Genomic DNA, 18,703 nt, shown 5'->3' with positions numbered 1-18,703 from the left:
TTCCTCTCCTCCACTCTTCTTCTCCTCCACTCTTCTTCTCCTCCACTCTTCTTCTCCTCCACTCTTCTTCTCCTCCACGGTCTGCAGATAAAAAGAGAAACTAACATTCTGATGAAAGATCTGTTTCCTTTATGTCTGCATGAGGACACATGAGGACACATCAGAAACACACACACACACACACACACACACACACACACACACACACACACACACACACACACACACACACACACACACACACACACACACACACACACACACACACACACACACACACACACACACAGCACCCCATTAGGATGAATGTCAAAGCGTGGGCCAAGGGTGTGCAGCGCTGTGTGTTTCCGATGGTCTCATAGCTGGTGACATCATTATTTCTCTCATTTAAAGGGATCCCCTGGTCGAGAAGGTCCCCCAGGTCCTCCTGGCCCCCCGGGTCAACCAGTAAGTTAACCGCTCATCTCTTTCTCAGAGATATACTGTGTCAGTGTCACTTGGAGGTGCTAAGCCCACTGTACCATATTTAGGTTAAATGCCTCAAAACCACAGAAAGACAATTATTTTACAGAAAACTGAAATCACTGTACTTGAAGGGGTTATGTATAAGGCATTCATACCACCATAAAACAATCATTATAACTTTGAGTGTTTCAGTATCAGTCATACCACCATAAAACAATCATTATAACTTTGAGTGTTTCAGTATCAGTCATACCACCATAAAACAATCATTATAACTTTGAGTGTTTCAGTATCAGTCATACCACCATAAAAACAATCATTATAACTTTGAGTGTTTCAGTATCAGTCATACCACCATAAAACAATCATTATAACTTTGAGTGTTTCAGTATCAGTCATACCACCATAAAACAATCATTATAACTTTGAGTGTTTCAGTATCAGTCATACCACCATAAAACAATCATTATAACTTTGAGTGTTTCAGTATCAGTCATACCACCATAAACACAATCATTATAACTTTGAGTGTTTCATTATCAGTCATACCACCATAAACACAATCATTATAACTTTGAGTGTTTCAGTATCAGTCATACCACCATAAACACAATCATTATAACTTTGAGTGTTTCAGTATCAGTCATACCACCATAAACACAATCATTATAACTTTGAGTGTTTCAGTATCAGTCATACCACCATAAAACAATCATTATAACTTTGAGTGTTTCAGTATCAGTCATACCACCATAAAACAATCATTATAACTTTGAGTGTTTCAGTATCAGTCATACCACCATAAACACAATCATTATAACTTTGAGTGTTTCATTATCAGTCATACCACCATAAACACAATCGTTATAACTTTGAGTGTTTCAGTATCAGTCATACCACCATAAACACAATCATTATAACTTTGAGTGTTTCAGTATCAGTCATACCACCATAAACACAATCATTATAACTTTGAGTGTTTCAGTATCAGTCATACCACCATAAACACAATCATTATAACTTTGAGTGTTTCAGTATCAGTCATACCACCATAAACACAATCATTATAACTTTGAGTGTTTCAGTATCAGTCATACCACCATAAACACAATCATTATAACTTTGAGTGTTTCAGTATCTGTCATACCACCATAAACACAATCATTGTAACTTTGAGTGTTTCAGTATCAGTCATACCACCATAAACAAAATCATTATAACTTTGAGTGTTTCAGTGTCAGTCATACCACCATAAACACAATCATTGTAACTTTGAGTGTTTCAGTATCAGTCATACCACCATAAACACAATAATTGTAACTTTGAGTGTTTCAGCATCATTCATAAGAGTTCAAGCTTCGAGTGATGCTCAGATAATTATGAGAGGTTCATTCAACTATGATCTGACTGAAAAAGATGAAATGTATGATGACAATGTGTCTTTCCTACAGACTGCCTTGCCAATTGTCGGAGATATGAGCTCTTTACTCAAGGTACTGGACTGTTTCATGTATTACCGTTGTGGCATATGATTATTCCCATCAATTGTCATTCCAACATTATTCAGTGTGGTACATAAATCACACATTCTTTTTTTAATTGACAAGATTCATGGAAGATATTTTGTTATTACATTGAAGTGCCAACATGTAGATCCACATTGACTGAGGGTGAAGAAACAGGTTATAATTTAGCCTGCTTTAATTGCATCAGTTACTATGATTGCACAGTTGCCCACAGTGGTGTATTTCACACTTTAAGACCTCAGAGTTGTAATACAACAACAAACTTTTAATGTTGATAGTTTGATGTGATATTTTCACCAGTACTAAACCTATCAGGGTGATGTTACGGAATTATTAACAGAAGCTCAGGAGCGCCTCCATCAGGTGGTGGTGGCGAACTGCAGCTAGAAATTCGAGAAATTGGAAATCCACTATGGAAATGCATTATTATATTCAACAGGAATCCTTGAAATGTCCTTAAAGAATGTTGTTGTTGAATACATCCCTCCTGGAGTACACAGGGAATATGTCCAAAATGGTACCCTATTCCCTACACTGTGAACTACTTTTGACCAGAGAGCTACGGCTGGGCTCTTGTCAACAGCAGTCCACTATATAGGGAATAGGGCTCTTATCAACAGCAGTCCACTATATAGGGAATAGGGCTCTGGTCAGCAGTAGTGTATTATATAGGGAATAGGGCTCTTGTCAGCAGTAGTGTATTATATAGGGAATAGGGCTCTTGTCAACAGTAGTGCACTATATAGGGAATAGGGCTCTGGTCAACAGTAGTGCACTATATAGGGAATAGGGCTCTGGTCAACAGTAGTGCACTATATAGGGAATAGGGCTCTGGTCAACAGTAGTGCACTATATAGGGAATAGGGCTCTTGTCAACAGTAGTGCACTATATAGGGAATAGGGCTCTGGTCAACAGTAGTGCACTATATAGGGAATAGGGCTTTCTGTTGTCAGTTGTTTGTTCTCACGGCTACCTTGTTGCTATGTATTTAAGGGACAATACTTCTCCTTTTCCTTCTATCTCTCCAACACTCCCACACCTTGTTGATTTATCTGTACAATGTACACTCTTCTCTCTCTCTGTCTGTCTCTTCTCTCTGTCCATCTATCTCTCCAACACTCCCACACCTTGTTGATTTATCTGTACAATGTACACTCTTCTCTCTCTCTCTCTGTCTCTTCTCTCTGTCCATCTATCTCTCCAACACTCCCACACCTTGTTGATTTATCTGTACAATGTACACTCTTCTCTCTCTCTCTGTCTCTTCTCTCTCTCCATCTATCTCTCCAACACTCCCAAGCCTTGTTGATGTATCTGTACAATGTACACTCTTCTCTCTCGCTCTCTGTCTCTTCTCTCTGTCCATCTATCTCTCCAACACTCCCACACCTTGTTGATGTATCTGTACAATGTACACTCTTCTCTCTCTCTCTCTGTCCATCTATCTCTCCAACACTCCCACACCTTGTTGATGTATCTGTACAATGAACACTCTTCTCTCTCTGTCTGTCTCTTCTCTCTGTCCATCTATCTCTCCAACACTCCCACACCTTGTTGATGTGTCTGTACAATGTACACTCTTCTCTCTCTCTGTCTGTCTCTTCTCTCTGTCCATCTATCTCTCCAACACTCCCAAGCCTTGTTGATGTATCTGTACAATGAACACTCTTCTCTCTCTGTCTGTCTCTTCTCTCTGTCCATCTATCTCTCCAACACTCCCAAGCCTTGTTGATGTATCTGTACAATGTACACTCTTCTCTCTCTCTGTCCATCTATCTCTCCAACACTCCCACACCTTGTTGATGTATCTGTACAATGTACACTCTTCTCTCTCTCTGTCTCTTCTCTCTGTCCATCTATCTCTCCAACACTCCCACACCTTGTTGATGTATCTGTACAATGTACACTCTTCTCTCTGTCTGTCTCTTCTCTCTGTCCATCTATCTCTCCAACACTCCCACACCTTGTTGATGTATCTGTACAATGTACACTCTTCTCTCTCTCTGTCTGTCTCTTCTCTCTCTCTGTCTCTTCTCTCTGTCCATCTATCTCTCCAACACTCCCACACCTTGTTGATGTGTCTGTACAATGTACACTCTTCTCTCTCTCTGTCTGTCTCTTCTCTCTCTCTATCTCTTCTCTCTGTCCATCTATCTCTCCAACACTCCCACACCTTGTTGATGTGTCTGTACAATGTACACTCTTCTCTCTCTCTGTCTGTCTCTTCTCTCTCTCTATCTCTTCTCTCTGTCCATCTATCTCTCCAACACTCCCACACCTTGTTGATGTGTCTGTACAATGTCCACTCTTCTCTCTCTCTGTCTGTCTCTTCTCTCTCTCTGTCTCTTCTCTCTGTCCATCTATCTCTCCAACACTCCCACACCTTGTTGATGTATCTGTACAATGTACACTCTTCTCTCTCTCTGTCTGTCTCTTCTCTCTCTCTATCTCTTCTCTCTGTCCATCTATCTCTCCAACACTCCCACACCTTGTTGATGTGTCTGTACAATGTACACTCTTCTCTCTCTCTGTCTGTCTCTTCTCTCTCTCTATCTCTTCTCTCTGTCCATCTATCTCTCCAACACTCCCACACCTTGTTGATGTGTCTGTACAATGTCCACTCTTCTCTCTCTCTGTCTGTCTCTTCTCTCTCTCTGTCTCTTCTCTCTGTCCATCTATCTCTCCAACACTCCCACACCTTGTTGATGTATCTGTACAATGTACACTCTTCTCTCTCTCTGTCTGTCTCTTCTCTCTCTCTGTCTCTTCTCTCTCTCTGTCTCTTCTCTCTGTCCATCTATCTCTCCAACACTCCCACACCTTGTTGATGTATCTGTACAATGTACACTCTTCTCTCTCTCTCTCTCTCTGTCTCTTCTCTCTCCCTGTCTGTCTCTTCTCTCTCTCTGTATGTCTCTTCTCTCTCTCTGTCTGTCTCTTCTCTCTCTCTGTCTGTCTCTTCTCTCTCTCTGTCTGTCTCTTCTCTCTCTCTCTCTGTCTGTCTCTTCTCTCTCTCTCTCTGTCTCTTCTCTCTCTCTGTCTCTTCTCTCTGTCCATCTATCTCTCCAACACTCCCACACCTTGTTGATGTATCTGTACAATGTACACTCTTCTCTCTCTGTCTGTCTCTTCTCTCTGTCCATGTATCTCTCCAACACTCCCACACCTTGTTGATGTATCTGTACAATGTACACTCTTCTCTCTCTGTCTGTCTCTTCTCTCTGTCCATCTATCTCTCCAACACTCCCACACCTTGTTGATGTATCTGTACAATGTACACTCTTCTCTCTCTGTCTGTCTCTTCTCTCTGTCCATGTATCTCTCCAACACTCCCACACCTTGTTGATGTATCTGTACAATGTACACTCTTCTCTCTCTGTCTGTCTCTTCTCTCTGTCCATGTATCTCTCCAACACTCCCACACCTTGTTGATGTATCTGTACAATGTACACTCTTCTCTCTCTGTCTGTCTCTTCTCTCTCTCTGTCTGTCTCTTCTCTCTTTGCATCTGTCTCTTCTCTCTGTCTCTTCTCTCTACATCTCTCTTCTCTCTGTCCGTCTCTTCTCTCTGTCCATCTGTCTCTTCTCTCTCTCTGTCTCTCTTCTCTCTGTCTCTTCTCTCTCTCTGTCTCTCTTCTCTCTGTCTGTCTCTTCTCTCTTCTCTCTCTGTCTCTCTTCTCTCTGTCCATCTGTCTCTTCTCTCTCTCTGTCTCTCTTCTCTCTCTGTCTCTCTTCTCTCTGTCTCTTCTCTCTCTCTGTCCATCTGTCTCTTCTCTCTCTCTGTCTCTCTTCTCTCTCTGTCTCTCTTCTCTCTGTCTCTTCTCTCTCTCTGTCTCTCTTCTCTCTGTCCATCTGTCTCTTATCTCTCTCTGTCTCTCTTCTCTCTTCTCTCTCTGTCTCTCTTCTCTCTGTCTCTTCTCTCTACATCTCTCTTCTCTCTGTCCATCTGTCTCTTCTCTCTCTGTCTCTCTTCTCTCTCTGTCTCTCTTCTCTCTCTCTGTCTCTCTTCTCTCTGTCTCTCTTCTCTCTCTCTGTCTCTCTTCTCTCTGTCTGTCTCTTCTCTCTGTCCATCTGGCTCTTCTCTCTCTGTCTCTCTTCTCTCTCTCCGTCTGTCTTCTCTCTCACTGTCTCTCTTCTCTCTGTCCGTCTCTTCTCTCTCTATCCATCTGTCTCTTCTCTCTCTGTCTCTCTTCTCTCTCTCCGTCTGTCTTCTCTCTCTCCGTCTGTCTTCTCTCTCTCCGTCTGTCTTCTCTCTCTTCTCTGTGTTTGTGTGATTACTGTTCGGTTGTGATGCTAGTCCCTCTCAGCCAGCCAAGATGAATGCACATCCATGCATTCATCCCTCTCTTCTCAGTCAGAGAAGAAATTATGTGTATTTAAAACAGGATTGTGTCTGTTGAGAGAGGATTGTGTTAAAACAGGATTATGAGAGAGAGAGAGAGAGAGAGAGATTTTATTCTACCAGACCAAAGATAGGAAGCCCAGTTAAATGAATAAAGTGTCCAAGCTTTTAGCTGTTCAAAGCAGATTGACATTTATTGTCATGAATCTTGTCCTGGAGGCAGAACTGAGCAATTTCCACTAGATTGGCCAGCTGCAAAGTCAAAATTGGCTAATTTGCTTTTTGGTCTTAGTTTAGGTTTATTAGTGTGGTTAAGATTACAGTTAGATTTAAAATCTGATTTTACGACTTTGTGGCTGTGCTAGCTAGTGACCCCTCTGCAGAACTGCCTCCAGAACAAGATTCATGACAAAGAAACGCTAACCTGCCTGTTTAAAGGCCTTTTTTTACAATGTGCTGCTGGCTTGACTGCGTCATTCAACTTGATGAGCTGAATGACAATCCTCCCCAAGAATAGCTTTTCTCCGTTTCTTCACTTTAATTGACAGAGTTTGGTCACTTTACAGCCGATGGTATTTGATATTTCACACTGAAAGGAGCACTCAACTGAATTGGACCTTTTTTATTTCAAGACACTTCGCTCAAGTCTCTCTCAGAAAAAAGATTTGTACTTCCATAAAGTTAGATGAAATATCTTCCCACTGCTCTTCTCTGATGAGTCTAAATGCCAGTGACACTAAGGGTCATACAGTCTTCATGCTGTGTAAACAGAACTGATATCACTCTACAGATAAATGGTTGGAAGTGGAACGTATTCATGTGTTCTTCATTTGAGGCTGCTGAGGGGAGGGCAGCTCATAGTAATGGCTGGAACGGCATCAAACACATGGAAACCATTCCACCTATTCCACTCCAGTCATTACCACGAGCCCGTCCTCCCTAATTCAGGTGCCACCAACCTCCTGTGGTGTTCTTCTACTGAATGTACACTGAATGGACAAAAAAATTAGGAACACCTGCTCTTTCCATGTCATAGACTGACCAGGTGAATCCAGGTGACAGCTATGATCCCTTATTGATGTCACTTGTTAAATCCACTTCAATCAGTGTAGATGAAGGGGAGGAGACAGGTGGTTAAAGGAGGATTTTTAAGCCTTGAGACCATTGGGACATGGATTGTGTATGTGTGCTATTCAGAGGGTGAATGGGCAAGACAATAGATTTAAGTGCCTTTGAACAGGGTATGGTAGTATGTGCCAGGTGCACCGGTTTGTGTCAAGAACTGCAATGCTGCTGGGTTTTTCATTCTCAACAGTTTCCCGTGCGTATCAAGAATGGTCCACCACCCAAAGGACATCCACCCAATTTGACAAAACTGTGGAATGCTTTCGACACCTTGTAGAGTCCGTGCCCCAACGCATTTAGGCTGTTCTGATTGCAAAGGGGGAGGTGCAACTCAATATTAGGAGGATGTCCTTAATGTTTTGTACACTCAGTGTATAATCATAGCATTGTTCTATGAAGTAAGTGCCTCTGGGTAACTGATACCTAATTATCTTCAGCAGAGTACAGATTGTCTGCTGCTGTAGAGGAAGTACACTTCAACAACTCCACAGTGTCAGAGTACAGAATGTCTGCTGCTGTAGAGGAAGTACACTTCAACAACTCCACAGTGTCAGAGTACAGAATGTCTGCTGCTGTAGAGGAAGTACACTTCAACAACTCCACAGTGTCAGAGTACAGAATGTCTGCTGCTGTAGGGAACGTACACTTCAACAACTCCACAGTGTCAGAGTACAGAATGTCTGCTGCTGTAGAGGAAGTACACTTCAACAACTCCACAGTGTCAGAGTACAGAATGTCTGCTGCTGTAGAGGAAGTACACTTCAACAACTCCACAGTGTCAGAGTACAGAATGTCTGCTGCTGTAAAGGAAGTACACTTCAACAACTCCACAGTGTCAGAGTACAGAATGTCTGCTGCTGTAAAGGAAGTACACTTCAACAACTCCACAGTGTCAGAGTACAGAATGTCTGCTGCTGTAAAGGAAGTACACTCCAGACAGGGCTGATTTCCCAGACAGGGCTGATTTCCCAGACAGGGCTGATTTCCCAGACAAGGCTGATTTCCCAGACAGGGCTGATTTCCCAGACAGGGCTGATTTCCCAGACAGGGCTGATTTCCCAGACAAGGCTGATTTCCCAGACAGGGCTAATTTCCCAGACAGGGCTGATTTCCCAGACAGGGCTAATTTCCCAGACAGGGCTAATTTCCCAGACAGGGCTGATTTCCCAGACAGGGCTAATTTCCCAGACAGGGCTAATTTCCCAGACAGGGCTAATTTCCCAGACAGGGCTGATTTCCCAGACAGGGCTGATTTCCCAGACAAGGCTGATTTCCCAGACAGGGCTGATTTCCCAGACAAGGCTGATTTCCCAGACAGGGCTAATTTCCCAGACAGGGCTGATTTCCCAGACAGGGCTGATTTCCCAGACAGGGCTGATTTCCCAGACAGGGCTAATTTCCCAGACAGGGCTGATTTCCCAGACAGGGCTGATTTCCCAGACAAGGCTGATTTCCCAGACAGGGCTGATTTCCCAGACAAGGCTGATTTCCCAGACAAGGCTGATTTCCCAGACAGGGCTAATTTCCCAGACAGGGCTGATTTCCCAGACAGGGCTGATTTCCCAGACAAGGCTGATTTCCCAGACAGGGCTGATTTCCCAGACAAGGCTGATTTCCCAGACAGGGCTGATTTCCCAGACAAGGCTGATTTCCCAGACAGGGCTGATTTCCCAGACAAGGCTGATTTCCCAGACAGGGCTGATTTCCCAGACAGGGCTGATTTCCCAGACAAGGCTGATTTCCCAGACAGGGCTGATTTCCCAGACAAGGCTGATTTCCCAGACAGGGCTGATTTCCCAGACAAGGCTGATTTCCCAGACAGGGCTAATTTCCCAGACAGGGCTGATTTCCCAGACAGGGCTGATTTCCCAGACAAGGCTGATTTCCCAGACAGGGCTAATTTCCCAGACAAGGCTGATTTCCCAGACAGGGCTGATTTCCCAGACAAGGCTGATTTCCCAGACAGGGCTGATTTCCCAGACAGGGCTAATTTCCCAGACAGGGCTGATTTCCCAGACAGGGCTGATTTCCCAGACAGGGCTGATTTCCCAGACAGGGCTGATTTCCCAGACAGGGCTGATTTCCCAGACAAGGCTGATTTCCCAGACAGGGCTGATTTCCCAGACAGGGCTAATTTCCCAGACAGGGCTGATTTCCCAGACAGGGCTGATTTCCCAGACAGGGCTGATTTCCCAGACAGGGCTGATTTCCCAGACAGGGCTGATTTCCCAGACAGGGCTAATTTCCCAGACAAGGCTGATTTCCCAGACAGGGCTGATTTCCCAGACAGGGCTGATTTCCCAGACAGGGCTAATTTCCCAGACAAGGCTGATTTCCCAGACAGGGCTAATTTCCCAGACAGAGACTAAGCCTAACTATTTGAATGTAAATAAATGTTACTCAGTGAAACCTGAACTGGATGGGAGACTGTGATACTTCAAATGATCCCCTAAATGTCACAGTCAGTTAGAGAGTGGGTGGGAAATAGGACAATGTCTGGTTCTCAGTCTACTCACATTAACTTCAATGTTGTGGAAACATTGAGAGAACGTTAAGACATCTCCCCTGCTCTTCGACCCAGGGGAGATGGAATACAAACACAAGGAGCACTGTATTTCCCTGCTGTGACTCAGTGAGATGACAGATATGTGGTCTGTATGACCGTACCTCTCCCCCCTCCTGCTGTGTGTTGGCAGAATGCCTGCACCGTGTGCCAGACCAGAGTGCCAGGTCTGCCTGGGCAGAAGGGCGAGCAGGGAACCCATGGAGCGACAGGAGTGCAAGGCATGGTGGGAGAAAAGGTGAGTGTCTCATTATCTTTTGTGTGTGTGTGTGTGTGTGTGTGTGTGTGTGTGTGTATGTGTGTGTGTGTGTGTGTGTGTGTGTGTGTGTGTGTGTGTGTGTGTGGGTGTGGGTGGGTGGGTGTGTGGGTCGCCCGCCCGCCCAGAAGTGTGAGAGTGGAACACTTGGGGACAGTTTGTGTGGTTTTCTGTGTGTGTCTTTCTCTGTGCATGTGTTCTTGCGTGCATTGATTTGCGTGTGTGTCCATCCTAAACAGGGGGATCCAGGAGTGCGAGGACCTCTCGGTAATCCAGGGAAAGAAGGTCCAAAGGTAGGAAACAACGTGTCATCCTGATTCTAATGTATGTGTTCTAAATGGCAGCTTATTCCCTATTATAATGCATGTGTTCTAAATGGCAGACTATTCCCTATTATAATGCATGTGTTCTAAATGGCAGACTATTCCCTATTATAATGGATGTGTTCTAAATGGCAGCCTATACCCTATTATAATGGATGTGTTCTAAATGGCAGCCTATACCCTATTATAATGGATGTGTTCTAAATGGCAGACTATACCCTATTATAATGGATGTGTTCTAAATGGCAGACTATTCCCTATTATAATGGATGTGTTCTAAATGGCAGCCTATTCCCTATTATAATGGATGTGTTCTAAATGGCAGCCTATTCCCTACATAGTGCACTATAACCTCTGGTGAAAAGTATTGCCCTGTGTAAAGGATTAGGACACAGTGAATTTGGGACACAGTCAATGTATACAGAATTACTTTCCACCTTACAATTACTCCATTCACTCCATTCATTGCCAATCTCAGCATGACAAAGTGAATTAGAAAAGATGATAGGTGTAATAGTATTTAGACTGGTGCATAACATAGCTGGGGACTACACTTCTCCAGGTTATTATTTTACATGGTTCTATCCCTTGTTGCTATTCATTTCCAGTTGAATTGTTTTCATAATACTTCCTATGAATAAATACCCTCTTCATAATGCATTGTGAGGGCATTTATAATGCCTTATAAACTATGCATAATATGCTATAATGTACGACATAGGCTCTCGTAGTTGTTCATATTTCATTTCATCGGAGAGATTTGGGAAGATTCAGACACCAACCGTTGAACCAAAGATTCAGACATTTACCATGTTAGTCCAGCACATTCGTATCGTCAGAGCTGCTGGCTGCAGACGTGGTTGCCATGGATACACAGCAGTGTCCTGTATTAGTAAAATTACCCAAGCAGTCGCTTCTAATTGGCTCTATTAGAAACAAGAAGTCAAAGTGAAATGTATGACCACCCGTCATGCCGCTGGTTTGAGACTATTAGAAGGTTTGGAGAGAACATACTGTATATTATGGTGGTAGACATTTCTCAAGTAAAAACATTAAGAAAAGGTTTATACAGAATTCAACTTGATTTGGCCATTTTTGTACTATTTACTGATGTTGTTACTGTTTACTCATTCACTGTTGTTGTTACTGTTTACTCATTCACTGTTGTTGTTACTGTTTACTCATTCACTGTTGTTGTTACTGTTTACTCATTCACTGTTGTTGTTACTGTTTACTCATTCACTGTTGTTGTTACTGTTACTCATTCACTGTTGTTGTTACTGTTTACTCATTCACTGTTGTTGTTACTGTTTACTCATTCACTGTTGTTGTTACTGTTTACTCATTCACTGTTGTTGTTACTGTTTACTCATTCACTGATGTTGTTACTGTTTACTCATTCACTGATGTTGTTTGCTGTTCTAGGGGATGAAAGGAGAGAGAGGATTCCCTGGGCCTAGTGGAGACAAAGGAGACGAGGTGGGTTTCAGACCTGTCCTGGGGCCAATACATGAATCATATACTTTAACATGCTTGAGTGTGCTTGAAAGTACACTACATCAAATCAAATCAAATCTGGAACCGGTGCACCTGGCACCAACGATCATACCACGCTCACAGTCGCTTAGGTCACTAGTTTTACCCTTTGTAACGTTCAGTCAATCAGTAACAGAATGCCTCAATGCCTGCTTTATATAGAAAGCCACGGTCACATGACTCATCTTGCCCCATGTACAACAGAATCAATGGAATAGCCCCAAAAATGCAAATGAGGTTAACTCTCTTCTTGTCCTTCTTGCAATAACTACCAGTTAGGCTATCATACACTAACTATTACACAGGAAGTGACAATGATTGTTCTCCGGTGTTTCTTGTCTTTCTCAGGGCTCTCCTGGAGTTCCAGGCATTCTGGGTACAACAGGCCGTACTGGAGCCGCTGTAAGCAAAACAAATCACCAATTTCATTAAATCATCTTTCACATCTATTCATCCCTCATTGTAATGCATGTGTAGTACTGTGTTACTGATACAAGAACAATCACTGAGAACACCATACTCATTGTTTGGTCCCTATTTTCTCTCACCCAGTTTCTAAATTTAGTTTGTGACCCAGTTAATTGATGTACCTTGTTTTCTATATTTAGTTTGTGACCCAGTTAATTGATGTACCTTGTTTCTATATTTAGTTTGTGACCCAATTAATTGATGTACCTTGTCTCTGTTTGCAGGGGGTCATGGGCAGACCTGGGCCAATGGGTCAGCCTGGAACAAAGGGAGATCGGGTAAGAAAGAGACGCTGTGTGTACACGCACTGTATGAATATAGAGATACTGGAACCGGCTCGCCTGCCGCCGCCGATCATACCAAGCTCAAAGTCTCTTAGGTCACTGGTTTTGCCCATTGTAACATTCAGATGAACAGTAAATGAATGCCTCAAGGCTTGTCTGCCTGCTTTACATAGCAAGCCACGGCCACATGACTCACTGTCTGTAGGAGTGAACCATTTTCGTGAACAGGTTGTTGTACCTAATAAACTGGCCACTGAGTGTATATCCATTGTTTTTGTTAAAATTGCTCAAGCTCAGTAAATTTGGTAGGGAATCATTGATGGTCTGCAGTATTCAATCATTGTCTTTCATTTTTCAATCAGATTTAAGTCAGGACAGAGACTAAACCACTCAGGAACACTAAAATACCTCTTGGAAAAGCCATTCTGTTGTGTCCTTGGCATAATTTTGTGTGTGTGCAATTGTCCCACAGAACAATTTTACTCTATCCCAGGGTTAGGTATTCAGAAGACAGAGTTTCCTCTAACTTTTTACCTGGGCTTTGTTCCTTTCATATTTCTTTAGATCCTGACAGCCTCCCGAGGCCACTACAATACTAGAAAATACAAAGGGACCAAAACCATTGCATTCACTCCACATTACTGGGCCGCATGGTAAAGTGAAGGAAGCCTGTGTTAAAAACATTCACTCCACATTACTGGGCCGCATGGTAAAGTGAAGGAAGCCTGTGTTAAAAAAATCCATTCCAAATCATTGATTCTGTTTGCAACAATAGCATTAATACTACAAGACAACACAGCAAAGACATTATGTTTTTGGCCTAAAATAAAAAAAATACAGGTTTGGGTCAAATCCAATACAACATAACATAAAGTCAACCCTCTGTATTTTCAACTATTGTGGTTGGCAGCATCATGTTATGGGTATGCTTGTCATCGCCAGGGACTGGGGAGTTTGTCAGGATCAAGCAATGGCATTATATTGCCCTAAGAGTTGTGCAGAATCTTATTCAAAATGATTCACAGCTGTAATGGCTGTCAAAAGGTGCTTCCACCAAGTATTAACTTTGGGGTGTGAAGACACACAATCAAGACATCTTTGGTTTTTTGTTTTGTTTATTAATTAGAACATTTTATATACATTTCTTTCACTTTGAAGATGTGGAGGAGGTTGTGTAGGGGGGGAGACTGTGCCATTGCTGTACAGACTTTCACTAGGCACTGTACTGTACATGTCTACTTTATGTTCTAAATATAGGCAGTTAGTACATACAGGGTCATGTTTTATTCAAGCATGTGGCCTGACATATGACAGCTGTTCTGATAGTCTAAGATGAAAACAATGCCTTGCGTCTTATTTAGTGCTATCTCAAAGAGCATCAATAATGGGTTATTGTAATACTCAGGAATCATGTTATTTTCTTAAAAAGCACATAATTCCTTATGGGTTTCTCTTCAGTTTTGTTGTTGAAAGAATGCCATGGGCCTAGTGTTGTCAGTGGATTGGGGTGGCGTGCTGTATGCCAATTCAGTAGCCTTGCAAGAGGCTTGTGCAGCCAGAACAGCTCATAGGATCTCCTGTTTCTGTAGCGGGAGGCAGGTTGATGTATCAGTACACCCCTTGTACAGGACACTAGTTTATCACAGGGCCTTACCCCCAATCTATCTCAAATTCAACAGAGCTAGTATGTCCCTCTTCTCAAATACTCTACCTCTGCAATAGACTTGTATTATCAGCCATGCCATGTCCCAAAGATTAGGATTGTCACTGTGTCTAATGTGTGGGTAAATAAGGGTAAAGAGGTATTCTTAGATTATTGGGATCTTAACTGGAGAAATGTGTTCCCCAGTGACTGACTGGAAAGCATTATCCCTCTCATGGTTTGGTGTGTGTGTGTGTGTGTGTGTGTGTGTGTGTGTGTGTGTGTGTGTGTGTGTGTGTGTGTGTGTGTGTGTGTGTGTGTGTGTGTGTGTGTGTGTGTGTGTGTGTGTGTGTGTGTGTGTGTGTGTGTGTGTGTGTGTGCGTGCGTGCGTGCATGTGTGTCCAACAGGGAAGTGAAGGATCCCCTGGAAGGCCAGGACTACCAGGCCCCCCAGTAAGTTATCCAGAGCATCACTGAGATCTGTGTGTGTGTGTATACAGACTGTGTGTGTGTATGCGTGCATGTACAGAGAGTGTGTGTGTTGTTGAGTCATTGGTGAGATGTGTCAACAGTTTTCATGCCTATGAATGATGACACCAGTTCAAGGTACCTTAGCCAATTACTAGTGTCCTTTTGAATGACTGGTCACACAACACATCATTTAAAAGGACAGTGAGATTGACTTACTACTTTGAAGGACAACATGTTTTCTTCCGTCTACTTGAGAAAATGTTTTTCTTGTTCTTTCTTCCTTCCTGGAAATCAAATCAAGTACAATTCTATTGGTCACATACACATATTTAGCAGATGTTATTGTGGGTGTAGCGAAATGCTTGTGTTCCTAGCTTCAACAGTGCAGTAGTATCTAACAGTGCAGTAGTATCTAACAGTGCAGTAGTATCTAACAGTGCAGTAGTGTCTAACAGTGCAGTAGTGTCTAACAGTGCAGTAGATTCTAACAGTGCAGTAGTATCTAACAGTGCAGTAGTATCTAACAGTGCAGTAGTGTCTAACAGTGCAGTAGTGTCTAACAGTGCAGTAGTATCTAACAGTGCAGTAGTGTCTAACAGTGCAGTAGTGTCTAACAGTGCAGTAGTATCTAACAGTGCAGTAGTATCTAACAGTGCAGTAGTATCTAACAGTGCAGTAGTGTCTAACAGTGCAGTAGTGTCTAACAGTGCAGTAGATTCTAACAGTGCAGTAGTGTCTAACAGTGCAGTAGTGTCTAACAGTGCAGTAGTATCTAACAGTGCAGTAGTGTCTAACAGTGTAGTAGTATCTAACAGTGCAGTAGTGTCTAACAGTGCAGTAGTATCTAACAGTGCAGTAGTATCTAACAGTGCAGTAGTATCTAACAGTGCAGTAGTATCTAACAGTGCAGTAGTGTCTAACAGTGCAGTAGTATCTAACAGTGCAGTAGTATCTAACAGTAGTATCTAACAGTAGTATCTAACAGTGCAGTAGTGTCTAACAGTGCAGTAGTATCTAACAGTGCAGTAGTATCTAACAGTGCAGTAGTGTCTAACAGTGCAGTAGTATCTAACAGTGCAGTAGTATCTAACAGTGCAGTGGTGTCTAACAGTGCAGTAGTATCTAACAGTGGTTTAGTGTCTAACAGTGCAGTAGTATCTAACAGTGCAGTAGTGTCTAACAGTACAGTAGTGTCTAACAGTGCAGTAGTATCTAACAGTGCAGTAGTATCTAACAGTGCAGTAGTGTCTAACAGTGCAGTAGTATCTAACAGTGCAGTAGTGTCTAACAGTGCAGTAGTATCTAACAGTGCAGTAGTATCTAACAGTAGTATCTAACAGTGCAGTAGTATCTAACAGCCCCAGATATTGATCTATCCATGTAGTGATCACCAGGCAGCCCCAGATATTGATCTATCCATGTAGTGATCACCAGGCAGCCCCAGATATTGATATCTCCATGTAGTGATCACCAGGCAGCCTTTCTTCCTTCCTGGAAATCAAATCAAGTACAATTCTATTGGTCACATACACATATTTAGCAGATGTTATTGTGGGTGTAGCGAAATGCTTGTGTTCCTAGCTTCAACAGTGCAGTAGTATCTAACAGTGCAGTAGTATCTAACAGTGCAGTAGTATCTAACAGTGCAGTAGTGTCTAACAGTGCAGTAGTGTCTAACAGTGCAGTAGATTCTAACAGTGCAGTAGTATCTAACAGTGCAGTAGTATCTAACAGTGCAGTAGTGTCTAACAGTGCAGTAGTGTCTAACAGTGCAGTAGTATCTAACAGTAGTATCTAACAGTGCAGTAGTATCTAACAGTAGTATCTAACAGTGTAGTAGTATCTAACAGTAGTATCTAACAGTGCAGTAGTATCTAACAGTGTAGTAATATCTAACAGTGTAGTAATATCTAACAGTGCAGTAGTATCTAACAGTGCAGTAGTATCTAACAGTGCAGTAGTATCTAACAGTAGTATCTAACAGTGCAGTAGTATCTAACAGTAGTATCTAACAGTGCAGTAGTATCTAACAGTGCAGTAGTATCTAACAGTGTAGTAATATCTAACAGTGCAGTAGTGTCTAACAGTGCAGTAGTATCTAACAGTGCAGTAGTGTCTAACAGTGCAGTAGTATCTAACAGTGCAGTAGTATCTAACAGTAGTATCTAACAGTGCAGTAGTATCTAACAGTGTAGTAATATCTAACAGTGCAGTAGTATCTAACAGTGTAGTAATATCTAACAGTGCAGTAGTATCTAACAGTGCAGTAGTATCTAACAGTGCAGTAGTATCTAACAGTGTAGTAATATCTAACAGTGCAGTAGTATTTCCCAGCTTTGATGCACCTGTACTGACCTCGCCTTCTGGATGATAGCGGGGTGAACAGGCCGTGGCTCAGGTGGTTGATGCCCTTGATTATCTTTTTGGCCTGTGACATCGGGTGCTGTAGGTGTCCTGGAGGGCAGGTAGAAATGTTATTGAGTCACCATGTTCATGTTACTTCTGGGGACACTGGAGCAAAACCGAAAGGAGTGTTTCTTATTGGACACGTACAAAGCGAGTACTTCCTGTTTCACTCTGTTATGGAGGGGTTTCTTCCGCTTTGTGCCTACTAAATACAACCCACTTACTGTGTTGGAGGAGAGGGTTAATGAATGAACTTCAGTACTGTAAATTCTTTAAATTGCACAAATCTAGCAAAAGCTTAGGGCCATAGATTTCCTTCAAACTTAAAACCTGTTCTCCTGTAAATACTCTGATGCTGTGGTTAGTTTAGCGCTGTCTTGCAGCCGTTTAGCTTTGCCTCAGATTACACACTGATGACAGACAGCACATACACTGAGTAGTGGAGAGGAGACCGGGGGCTACACCCCCCCCCCCCCCCGGCCCCATAAACACTAGTCATCCAGACTATCTCTGGTATATCCAGGCTACTCCTCAAGCCATCAGGATGTTGTAGTTGCTGCTGCTAGCCTCCATCTCTTTAAATCAATGTGTTCTGCTATACTGTTTCCCCCAGATACACTAGTTAGACTACGGCCCAAATGGCACCTTATTCATTATATAGTGCACAACTTTTTACCTGAGCCCTATGAGCCCTTAAGTGGGGCACTATAGGGGATAGGGTGCCATTTGGTACTCACTTTAGTGTTTGAATCTACAGAGGCCGGAGGGTTATACAAGTGTTACTGCTCTCCTCTTTTGTTTAGTGATCACCAGGCAGCCCCAGATATTGATATCTCCATGTAGTGATCACCAGGCAGCCTCAGATATTGATATCTCCATGTAGTGATCACCAGGCAGCCCCAGATATTGATCTATCCATGTAGTGATCACCAGGCAGCCCCAGATATTGATCTATCCATGTAGTGATCACCAGGCAGCCCCAGATATTGATCTATCCATGTAGTGATCACCATGAGGCAGGGTGTTAACGTAGGAGATATCTGGCTCTGACTGAGATGTGTGTGTTTGCAGGGTGTTAACGTAGGAGATATCTGGCTCTGACTGAGATGTGTGTGTTTGCAGGGTGTCCCCTATGTGGAGGGCAATGGGATGAGCAGTCTGTACAAACTGCAGGTAAGAACTTCACTGTACTCATCCTCATCAGGTGTCAGGTGTTGCCGACAATGCAACTAGCATCACAGTGCTAGTCAACAGTTGTTGACATGTTACTCATAGTCTGTTGATTGTTTGTTGAG

At 42.8% G+C, this 18,703-nt stretch overlaps 1 protein-coding gene across 3 annotated transcripts in view; it reads left to right on the top strand.

The window, feature by feature from the left end:
• The window catches only part of LOC109876727 (collagen alpha-1(XIX) chain), a 247,488-nt gene that overhangs the window by 182,328 nt on the left and 46,457 nt on the right, over positions 1-18,703 (top strand). For all 3 annotated transcript variants that reach the window (XM_031813088.1, XM_031813089.1, XM_031813087.1), the window contains 9 exons: positions 394-447; positions 1,917-1,958; positions 10,156-10,260; positions 10,518-10,571; positions 12,027-12,080; positions 12,486-12,539; positions 12,830-12,883; positions 14,940-14,984; positions 18,531-18,581. In XM_031813088.1, coding sequence (XP_031668948.1) covers positions 394-447; positions 1,917-1,958; positions 10,156-10,260; positions 10,518-10,571; positions 12,027-12,080; positions 12,486-12,539; positions 12,830-12,883; positions 14,940-14,984; positions 18,531-18,581 — 513 coding nt within the window. The remainder of the gene's footprint in view (positions 1-393; positions 448-1,916; positions 1,959-10,155; positions 10,261-10,517; positions 10,572-12,026; positions 12,081-12,485; positions 12,540-12,829; positions 12,884-14,939; positions 14,985-18,530; positions 18,582-18,703) is intronic.

This window comes from Oncorhynchus kisutch, unplaced genomic scaffold (genome assembly GCF_002021735.2).
Source record: "Oncorhynchus kisutch isolate 150728-3 unplaced genomic scaffold, Okis_V2 Okis04b-Okis11a_hom, whole genome shotgun sequence".
Classification (NCBI taxonomy): domain Eukaryota; kingdom Metazoa; phylum Chordata; class Actinopteri; order Salmoniformes; family Salmonidae; genus Oncorhynchus; species Oncorhynchus kisutch.
The sequence above is the reverse complement of the archived record's forward strand: the minus strand, read 5'-3'. Positions and strand labels throughout refer to the sequence as shown.